Genomic DNA, 11,551 nt, shown 5'->3' with positions numbered 1-11,551 from the left:
TTTTCTCTTTTTTGCATAATTAAATTCATAACATCACAACAACTTTGCTGGGTAGTTTGTTTTTCTTTAGAAGTTTTATATTTCTGTATCTTACAAATGAGCAAACAGAAAACCCCCTAAAAATAACTGTAATCAGGTTGGTTTCACGTGTCCCCAGGAGGTAGGTGAATAAAAGCAGACATGGAAGTCTAGTGGTTGTTCCCAACCTTGATTACGTGAAGAGCCGTTCTGGCCATTGAAACAGCAGGAAAGGCAGAAGCTTTTAGATGTACGCCTCCTCGTTTGCAGGGCTCTGATTCTGGTTTTCAGTTTGCTGGTCTGGACCATTTTCCTGAGACTTCACCAGTGCCAAAGGCTTGATCATCATTCGCAGACGCTGGAGAATCAACAAACAACTGTTAGCATAGAGTTAAAAAAAGACAAAAAAACAATATTACTGCTGCACTGACAGATCCTGTCATGTCCTGCTAGTAAGCCTGTGTTTTTTGTCATTAAACCCATAAACACACAAGTTACCAAGTGTGAGCAAAGTCCTCTGTAACCAATGTCACGAAATAGGTTGTTATACTGTTAAATATGATCAATAATGACATCCTTTAACCCTCTGGGGACCAAGGGTATTTTAGAGAAATAAACCTCGCCTGACTTTTTTTTTTTTAGTTTAAATGCTAATAAACACCACCTGTCAATGCCCCATGTCCTATACCTTGTTTTTTTTGTTATTTTATTTTGAATTGAAATATCATAAACTGCTATGTAAATGAGGCTCCTTTGCTTGAAATAAAGAGTATTATAATTTCGAAGCATGACTAAAGGTACTGAAGGGGACTGAAGCACCGCAGCTTTCCGAAATCACTGTCAGCTGCACACACGGTATCTGTTACCAAGTTATACATCTGTTATGACGCCGTCGTGTCGTTTATGTTGAAGTAAACTACTTGAGTAATGCAAATGTTTGTTTGACCAATTACGCATGGTATGCATGTGTAAAAGCTGTTGTTTTCGTAATTTATCAGCCTTGTAAATACAGAAGGCAGCTTTCCGACTGCTAATGACACCGATGCATAGTGATTGAAACTGTTTGGAGGCGTTTCCTGAGGCATCATTGGCTCTGATTGGATAAACACGTGTCATGCGCCAAAGACAAAGGCTCTGATTGGAACACCTATTTGGACACAACACTGTATCACCTATAAATGGGCTACAGTATTGCCGGCGTCCCCAGAGTGTTAAACAACAACCCTACAAACAGCAGGAGTAAAGTTCTAATCATATACATGTTCTGGGTTTGAGCAAATTTGTTTTTCAAGTGTTTTCTTTAACGAGTGACAAACTACTACAAAAGAAAAAGAAAGGGGTGGATGGTTGTGCGCAACTCTTTCTACCATGTGGCAGAAGCTTGACATGCAGATATGTCACTAAAATAATAATAAGATCAAGAAAAGTCTCACCCTTTACCCCCTCCTGGTGTGTGTTTAATAATATTGCAAAACTACAGCAGCACCTTTTTTTAATGTCACTGTCACCCTAATTAATGACATTCTGCTGGTTACCAACACAACACTCCATAAAAAGTCAAAAACCAAACTTGTCGAACTGTGTCCTCAAGTATGGACCGGGGCACTTCAGTTGCCATTTATAGGAAGTATTTCTGAAACTTGGAGTCTGCCTGTGTGCAGAATACTAATCAACTGGCTGATTGCTACAATTAGACAATCAGCCATCAGCTGGTACTGCAAGATCTGACACCTGCATTTCGCCTCTGATAGCCGTTGTTCCACTGCCTGCAATTATGGCCCATTTACCCTGTCAGCAGTGGCTACAAGGCTAAATCTGTCACCATGGCTGCATAGATGCGAGCTTAACATGCAGCACACTGTAGATGAGTGCAAATCAAAAAGCAGTGAATGTGATGCCATAAAAGATAAAATCAACACATGCTTAAGATGGGCAGGTTCAGGAAAAAGAGTTACTTTATTGTGCTGCATCTAAATGCATGCAAAAACTCAGTGGCTGTTGTATCAGAAAGGCATTAAAAATTGCTTCATGGAGCTAATTAAAATTCTCTTTCACTAATCCTTTTATCACTGTTCTACTCTTCATTTCAATTTATTATGTCAATCCGGCATGCCTGTGTGCGCACTCATTACAGAATCACTGAATCATGGTGCCACAGTACAGTTTCAACACACAGGATGAAGCTTGGCACTTTTCTTTTTCAATATTCGGTGTCTTTTGGTTCCTAAATTACTCATTTAATTGTGAAGTTTTTTTCCTTTTCCAATTGTATGTTGTCATTCCGTGTGAACATTATATTAAGCAGGTTCTATGTTATTATATTCTTAAACTGCCTTTATGGTAAAATGTTCATCCAAGCTCTTCTTTAAGGGTTAAACAGATTTTTTTCTGCAAAATCCTCTATTCTTATGCATGAGCCTAAAAATATGCTTCCACACAGTAAGTAATAATGGTTTTGGCTTTTGAAAGAAAAAAAAAGATTATTACATATACAGTACTCCACTTCAGTCTCTTAACGCAGCCCACCTTCCTGCAGACTGTAGCATTCCAGGTAAAAGATGTCAAATGCTCAAAGGAGAGTGCAGTGATGCATTTGCTCTTAAATAACTATATGTACTTAGCTACATATTCTGCAGATTTTTAAATACCAACATACATTTGAAATAAGTACATTTTCAAATAGCTTGCAGTATTTTCTTTCTTCAAATCAGTTTATATATATATATATATATATATATATATATATATATATATATATATATATATATATATATATATATATATATATATATATATAAAAATAAAATAAATGAATACTCATGAACACATGACATTACCTCTTTGTATGTGCCTTTGAGTGTGAGGAACATGTAACCCATGTAACCTGGGATGAGCATCATGGAGGAGAGGGCCATCAACCAGCCAACCCCTTGACCCCAGGATGGAAACACATAATCACCCATAGTGAGGGGAACCATCTGCACCGCACTAAACAAGAAGACTCCCTGAACAAGAAGGGGACAAGAGGAGATATAAGCAACTTCTCATTATGCTTATCTACATTGTTAATGTAATAAGATCAGCATATCTCTGAAATGTAAACTGCATTGTTGCACAAACACCACTTCCTTTAGCAGTAAACTTGTATTCTTGCCCACAGATGAATCAAGATTTACAATAAATATTTAGAGAATACTTTCCTGAAGACAATGCTTGTATTACAAATAAAAATGTTGTACTAAAGTCATATTATTTAGGTGTTACTAAGGAAGAACACATCTCATATGGTATGATTTAAGCAAAACATGTTTTACTTATGTAGTGATTTAATATTATAACTCATACACCTTCTTGATGGCTTATTGATTTGTCTCTTAGTGTCATGAATGTTGGCCACAGATAATGCTTACAGCCACAATGAGAGGGGTGAAAACAACCCAGCAGGCCTTCCACCACAGACATGGCCTGTAACCAATCATTTCCTCGATGTTGTCGTAGAATTTGTTTACACCTGCAACCAAAAACCAGAAGCATGATGAATATCTTTTGAGTGAACTGAAGCTAAACTTTATCTGACTTAGATTTTAAACGCTTTGATTATTTATTTTTTTTTTTTTTAGCAAGTTAACAACAAAAGTAGAGCTGTGCAATCATTATTATAGTTTTGTAATGCTGAGACATCAGTGTTGCTCACCGTAGAACCATGAAATTGAGATGCACTCAAAGAAGACCAGGAAAAGCAGGGACATTCCACTGGCCGAGTAGTAGTCAAATAGCTTAAACACATAAAGTCCACCCTGCAAACAAAACAAGGAGAGAATGACAAAATGAGTTTCAGCACACAAAGAAGACAAATAAACAGACATGTTATGCATTTGCAGGACAGTACAAAACTGGTCAAGTAGAAAAAGCTGTATTAGCAGTGTAAGCACCACTGACTATGGCTGGTGGGAGATGGTGACATTTTCATTGCATGAGAAGAATTAGTCCTTTCTTTGTGAAGATTCATCACTGTAATCATGGACCACATACTTAAGTGAACTTACTGAAAACACTGACAGATCAGTCTTTGATGCCTATGAAGTAAATCTGGAGACAAGCTCAGTGGGACGAGTTGCAATTTATCATTATCTGCTCTCTAAAATTTTATATTTTTTCATAATCCTCTCAAAGGCAGTGAGGATGAACTTCTGTCTTACTGCTGTACATGTAGCATGATGGAAATCAGTTGTGGAGTTCTGGCTGCAACAAAAACTATGCATGGTCTTCAAGTTCCAAAGTGAAACGAAGTTTTGCCAATTTCAGCTCCCAGTCAGGCAGATGCACAAGCATCTTCTGCTAGTTTTTCAGTCTCATTGGGATGTTGCTTTTATTTTTCATGATTGCTTTATTGTCACTGCAACACAATTCCATTTTAAAAATGTTATCATAAAAATCTTGTCTGGGACAGCCAATTATTATAGACATATAATTACAGTATTATGAAAAACGCAACTTCTAAAATCTAATTAATCTTTTTAGATATGCTGGATTATATCTTATATTACCAAATTAAGATACCATTTTTGAACAGAGTAGTGGAAGAAAAAGTGTATTATTTACATAATATTGCCCCATGATACATTACTGATATACATAATAGCATTAGATAAATACAGATATATAGAAACACATGTAGTATCATAATGTAGAATACAAAAAATGATCTGCTTAATTTTTAGATTAAAATAAATTATTTGTTAACAAAACCAATTCACTAACTTTATTTATAATTAATACTGAAAAAATTGTCATTGGAAGTCCCTCCCCAAAGAAATATTAATGATTGTGAAACTGTCAGAGTTTCACCTGTAAATTTCAAACTCAAAGCACCACATATGCAGACTATATCTGCCCTAATTGTAATCTCATAATAGAGGATGTGTGTTTAATGGAGCCAGACTCTTTTTCTTCATGAAAAAAGAAAACGTTATGCTCAGCATATTAAATCAGTCAATCATTTCTATGTTAGCGGATATTTTAGTCTTATGAGAGATAAGCAAAGGAAAAACTTTTGAAGTGTGAATGAGTTTTCATACTGGTCAGACTGTCATTTACTTCATTCAGATGAATAAAAAAGACAGATTTGAAGAACAACACCGAAATACCTAAAGTGGCATTTTGTGATGATGTATTATAAATTAAACGTTCAGTTTCCTCAGCAGGTATAACAAGATAATATCTCAGATGTTTTCCATGATTTTTCTAGAGAGAAAGTTTTCTCTGTGTTTTTCTATAAAAACATTGGCACATACTGGCAATATTGAACCTGCAGCAAAGTCCTCACCAAGAGGTAGTCGGGATGGTGGAGGAATAGGATATCATTATACCTTACTAAGTCACATGCAAGAAGATTGAAAAAGGGTTCTTAAAATGACCCGCCATCAAAAATTAATCAAATACCAACAAGTTTTCCTTCTTAACTTGACTACAATATAACAACATGTAAATAGAGCCCACAGGGGACAGAGATATTTAGTTTTATTATTGAGTTGGACAAACGGGGCTGGGGTCATACTAGGTATCTCTCCTTTTAATCCCTTTGTTTAAACCACTCTAGTTAGAAACCACAATCTGGGTAATGTGACCTTGTAACCTTTTTTACTTGGATGCTCTTTTGACTCCATGTGAGTGCCATGTAAGCAGTCTTCCAGATTAATGGGTCAACCTCTGAGGCCTACATGCTACTATCATGCATGAAAACTATTACAAGTCAATGGACAACAGTATCATCAATAGACAGAAGCAAAATCATAGTAAAATTGACCAAAACAAGAATTTAACTTTGATATTTGAATTGAATTTTACTTTAAAATATGTTGCGGGGTGATGGAGGTGTGGACTCATATGGATGTAAGAGGAGACAAGATGCAGGCCGGATGGATGTAAAGATGTTTAATAAACAAAAAGGCAACAGGAATGATGAAAGAAGACCACTTGAAACAATCAACAGTAAATGAGAAGCTAATCTAAATGCACAAAGGATGAAAACTACAAAATAATATAAGGAACCAGGACAACACAGGACAAGGCTATGGACCCCCCCGCCCCTCCCTACACACAACAGAAATACAAAACCATGACACAATTCTCAGAGTTGATGCGTCATCATTTTTACCTGTGTGATGTTGGACAGGCCAATGATATAAGAAATGAGGCAGACGATAGCAATGAAGATCTCTCTGTTCTTTCGGAGGACCCGAGGAAATTCATCAACCAGTGCAGTGATGAAGCCTTCCACAGTGCAAAACTGCATGGATTGCAGAGCCATTTCAAAATGGTGTTACTTAAGAAACTGCTGTCACACTAAAACCATTGCTAAAGCTCAGTGACAAGTGACAGGGGAATGGCAAGGCATGAGTCTTTACAGTTAAAAGTATTTTTTTTTCTGCTCAGAGGTTTTCCAATCAGAGACAACAGAACTGTGATATTGCTGTCTTAGTCAAATCTTATCTGTTTATTTCATTGAAATAAATATTGGTAGTAATAAATAATAATGATAAAGGTAAATAAAGGAGACTGGTTTAGTTGGGTTATCTTCACCTGGCTGTCAATTCCCAGCATCAGCAGCATGGAGAAAAAGAGTATTGCCCAGAGAGGAGAGATGGGCAGCTGGGTGACGGCCTCAGGATATGCCAAAAACGCCAGACCAGGTCCTGATATTAGACAAGTTACCATTAAAACCAGCATACAGTGGAAAAGTATGAAAAAAAGTGATGTAGTTATCACATAAAGGGGTAAAAATATAGAAAATGTTGGAGCGATTTACAATGTACTGTCTCCCTTTCACACTGAATAATCAGTACAGGCTCCTAAATACTAAAATGAAAGAGAAAGTTGCACAGAGTTTTGGACCAAAACTGCCTTAAAAAGATTAGACTGCACATTTTTTCTTAGCTGCTGTCTCAGATTATGTCAAGTTTCAACGCTGACTGCAATTACCTGAGGCTGCCACATCAGCGATGGGTCTCTTTGTTACATTGGCCATGAATCCCACGATGGAGAAGATGACAAAGCCAGCGAACATACTGGTGAAGGAGTTGATGCAGCAGACAATTACAGAATCTCTGTAGGGGGAGAGACAAAGCAAAAGGCAGCCATTGTCACGCCTGTATCAATTCCTTATCAACCCGTCACACATTGTGGAGAGCTGTGGGGGAAGGGGAGGGGGGGGGGGGGGTGCGTTTGTGGCAAGGCAGAGGTGGAAAGCCATTTTACATCTCTCAGTAGCACAGCAGCTGAATACATTTTCAATGACCTGGTCTTTTAAGATGGCAGTAAGTTCTAGCAGGTTTGCATTTTCCACAAGCATAGATATACATAACTGTGCTGCAGACCAGTTTTTAATTGTCAGTGTGACAAGAAATGTGTACATCTTCAGTATAAAACACAAAGTTAAGTGTCTGAATGATGCAGATGAAAGTGGTGGTTTAAATAGTCTCAAAATTTGAGGCGCAACAGATGCATTATTGTCCTCCTAAAAGACTTAGGCAGCTGTGAAAAGGTATTTGATTCTTGTCGTAAATGAGCCTAAAATGTAACACATTTTAATCACCTACCTGTAGATGTTATTATTGAAGGTATTGTAGCTGCCAAGAGCAATCAGAGAGCCTAATCCCAGCCCGTAGGAAAAGAAGATCTGAGTTGCAGCATCGAGCCACACCTTGCACACACAGATGAAAAATAGGTCTAACTGGTGCAAACATGTAGTTTGTGTACAATTTAGGCTAAATTGTTCAAGTTTTATAAAAATAGCTTGTTTTATTTCTTTTTTACTGCCTATGTAAGTATTGTAAATTGCATATTCTAAAGCTTTGCTTAAATGGCAGAAATGGGAAAAACAAAGATTGTACCAAGATCTTAGTCTAATAAGAAACCTATTTCAGTGCATCACTGAGTCCCATCAACTTCGAAAAGGTGACCCTAGTTGGGGCTTAGCTTCACCTCTTTTTTGTTGATGTTGAGGATTAGCTGTATGTGTTATTTAACACAACATGAAATAGTCTTACCTCAGATTCCTTTAGTTTCTCAAAGTCTGGTGTGATATAGAAGAGAATTCCATCAGAAGCCCCAGGTAGAGAGATGCCACGGCAAAACAGGATGAAGAGCATAAAGTAAGGGTACGTTGCTGAGAAGTACACCACCTGCAAAAGACGAAATGTTAGTGTTAGAAAAAATATTATGTAACTGTGCAGTGGCGGTCAATGTGTGTGTTTTGTTGCTTTAAAAATGTTTTTTCTGGAATAGAAAGAAAAATAAATTACTTAATTGTTCAACTCTTTACCTTACTGTGTTACTATGGCACCATCCCCAAAGCACAGTGCTCCAGTCAGCCATTCCCCAGGGGGAAGATGACCCCAGAATGAGTGTGTTCAGCACACTTTTCATGTGCACTATTTCCCTCCTCAGCTAAACCAGTGTCAAACCTATCCTATCAAAGGTGGAGCTGTTCATGTCATTCAAGATCAAATCTGAATGAGAAATTAACCAGAAGAGGCTTTGGTTTGTTTCCATATAGGAAAATGCCTGCACTCACTATGATATAAACATCCTGAAAGTACATGCAAAATGTTTCTTGACTATAAGGTTTCATTGATCTTTTATCAATATGAACCAAAACAAATCAATCATGAAACTAGTGAGAAAGGAAAGGTGTGTAAATCACTGCATTAGAGCTAAAACCCAAAGTATCACCATATCAGTGCTATCACCGGCAGCAGAGAATCTAACACTTTCATTCACAACAGATTCATTTTTTTGTTTTGAGTTTTGTCCGTGTCTCTGTGCTCTTCATCTACTCACTTTGCCAGTCCAGCTGACCCCCTTCCAGATACAGAAATAAACAAGCACCCAAGCGACGGCGAGTGTAATAGCCAGTGGGATCCTGACCTCCCCGGGCTTCTCCAGACCATCGGTCAGCTGGTGCATGTTACGTCTGCAGGGAAGGAGTAAAATGGTCTTACTACAACTCACAAGGGCATGCTTGATCTCATACATGCAGCATGCATGGGTGCATGCACAAATATGCACACACATGTCTGGATATTCAGAAAGACACTCGCAGTGGCTTTCTTTTCTCACCCCCTGAAGCTTTTCAGTGGCACCAAAGTCAAGGACAGTCACGCTTGTGTCCATGACTACATGTTTGTCTTGTTCAACCATCAATTTGATTTTTTTTTTAGTTTGTTTTTGATCATTTATTGCATGTGCACATATCTTTTTTTCTGTCTTCTCTTGGTGCCCTGGGGTAGGTGATTGGTAAAGGATTGGGTTTATCACGTGCAAATAACCAATCAGAAGCTGACCCCTCGTCATGTACACTTTGGGGGTGTGGTGACCTTCTCAGGCTTAATCTGAGTGGAGCATAGCAGTATCTTTGTGATGTAAAGAGATTCAGACATCCAGCTTACTCCCAGAACTCCACCACAGCACTGGTAAGGTTTTTGGTGTCCTGAATGCTGTAGTTAGTGTAGCAGCGGTCCGTGTTCCAGACATTGCCACAAGTTTGCCATGGAAGTTGCTGAAAATGAAAGAAAAGACAGAGAGAGAGAGACAGCTCTTTTTACTTGGACAACTCTCCCACTGCCGGGTCCCATTCTCTCTGGCTGTCAAGCAGCCAAGACCGTGATGCTCATTTGGGACATTGAGATTTCATGCTTTTCTCAGAAGAGTGAATGCTTCATCGCAGAATGCATTTATCAATACCTTGTGTAAGGGGCTAATTATGTGGGAAAGGAAGTAATAAAAGTCATACTCTGTTAAGGGTTTTGTATCCTTATATAAGAGATGCTGGCAAACAGCATGCCACATGATGAAAATAAATTACTAAGTAAACATAGATAAAAAAAAAGACAACTTTACTTTACATGAAAACAAAACAACAACAAAAAGCAAGCAAACAAACAGAAAAACAGGGAAATTTAGACCTCTCATGGTAAAACAGCTCAACCTGTTCTTTATTTATTATCTATTCATTTTATTCGCTCCCTTTGGAATGGATGGGGATTATGTTCAGGTGGGAACAGTGTAAATTTTAGTAGGTAATACTCACAGGAGTGAAGGAGTTGTACAGATAGTAAAGAGCCCAGGAAATGATTACAATGTAATAGATATTGAGCCAAAATGACAGAACAGCAGCAGCCAGACCCACACCTGAAACAACCAGAGAATACGTGTGTGAGGTTAGACTTATGCGGGAATTAAACAAAGACCGTACTTGACAGTACTTTGGACACAGCATGGGTGTCTCATAGACACATCGTCTGCACACGTCCCTTCCCCATTCCCATCCTTGCTTGAATCTGTTTCCACCTGTTCCAGTCTAAGTTATGTTTTCCACCTGAAAAACATAACTCAGACGCTTAAGAATAATTTAAAAGTAAGTTTTACCTTTGAACATAGGAGCCAGCTTCCATACCCCAAGACCTCCAATAGAAGTGTACTGACCAAGAGCCGTCTCAAGAAAGAACAGGGGCATGCCAGCAAATATGAGCGTCAAAAAGTAGGGAATCAAGAAGGCCCCTGGATGAGAGGTGAGAAGCAAATGCGTGTAAATGATGATAAAGCACATACCACAAATATTCAAAATAATCCAGTAAGTTATTTGGTCGGTTGCTTTTGGTTTTAGACGACACCCCAGATCACTGCATATATTTGCTTGTGCGCAATTACGCACAGGTGATGCAGCGGAATGCACTAAGATAGCTTTAAATTTAAATTCTCCGGGAACAAATAGTCGGCTTTTGACGTCAGAACCTTTGCATTCCTTTTGATGATTGGAAAAAAAAAAAAAAAGAAAATTGCCAAGGGCTCCTGATTACCTCCGCCGTTTTTTCCACATAAGTAAGGAAACCTCCAGACATTTCCGAGTCCGATTGCGTATCCGACACAAGACAGAAGAAAGTCAAATTTTCCTCCCCACGTTTCTCGCTCTGGTAGCTCCTTTTTAGTTTTCTGCACCTTCACCACCAAGGTTTTAGGTTTGTCATTTGGCGTGGTACTGGGCGCGTCATTCGCCGTCTCCGTTAAGACGTGTCCGTCCGAGGCTTTGGTCCCGTTCGTAGCCATAGTCTATATCGGATATTCCTGATCACTGGAGAAGTAGGGGTTTCGGCAACAGTCCAGATAGACAGTGGTGTATCCGTTCCTTACCACTGCTCCCCAAAGAATAGCCGAAAGAAGATGAGTACTCTGTGTTCTGGGTGATAAGAACCAGAAGGGGGACGATCCAGCACCCCTGAAAATACAAATATGTCAGGATTAACATTTTAGAGAACAAAAGGAAGAAGACTTCTCTATCTATATCGTTTTTTTCTAAAAGTAAACTGACAGGTATTTGGTATTTTCTGAAGCAAAATGATGACATGAATAGATCAAAATCACTGCGTAAGGCTGCTTGTTTTTAGACAAAGGATACATATTTATTACAAAAACAGTATTTTCAAATATTATTTTAACTAAATAATCACTTTTTCTGAAAGCATATATATATATA

General features: G+C 38.2%; 1 protein-coding gene across 1 annotated transcript; it reads right to left on the bottom strand.

Annotated features, from left to right (window-relative positions):
* Positions 1 to 262: 262 nt before the first annotated feature.
* On the bottom strand, positions 263 to 11,124 carry slc6a1b (solute carrier family 6 member 1b; the record flags this gene model as incomplete). Its single annotated transcript, XM_079242844.1, has 14 exons — positions 263 to 376; positions 2,856 to 3,023; positions 3,429 to 3,529; positions 3,713 to 3,815; positions 6,176 to 6,307; positions 6,601 to 6,713; positions 7,000 to 7,124; positions 7,617 to 7,720; positions 8,067 to 8,201; positions 8,860 to 8,992; positions 9,468 to 9,577; positions 10,109 to 10,209; positions 10,447 to 10,578; positions 10,878 to 11,124. 14 exons carry the CDS (start codon positions 11,122 to 11,124, stop codon positions 263 to 265), a joined length of 1,818 nt encoding a protein of 605 aa, XP_079098970.1.
* Between the last annotated feature and the right edge of the window lie 427 nt (positions 11,125 to 11,551).

The sequence above is a fragment of the Telmatherina bonti genome (genome assembly GCF_933228915.1).
Source record: "Telmatherina bonti genome assembly, chromosome: 6".
In the NCBI taxonomy this organism is placed as follows: Eukaryota; Metazoa; Chordata; class Actinopteri; order Atheriniformes; family Telmatherinidae; genus Telmatherina; species Telmatherina bonti.
The sequence above is the reverse complement of the archived record's forward strand: the minus strand, read 5'-3'. Positions and strand labels throughout refer to the sequence as shown.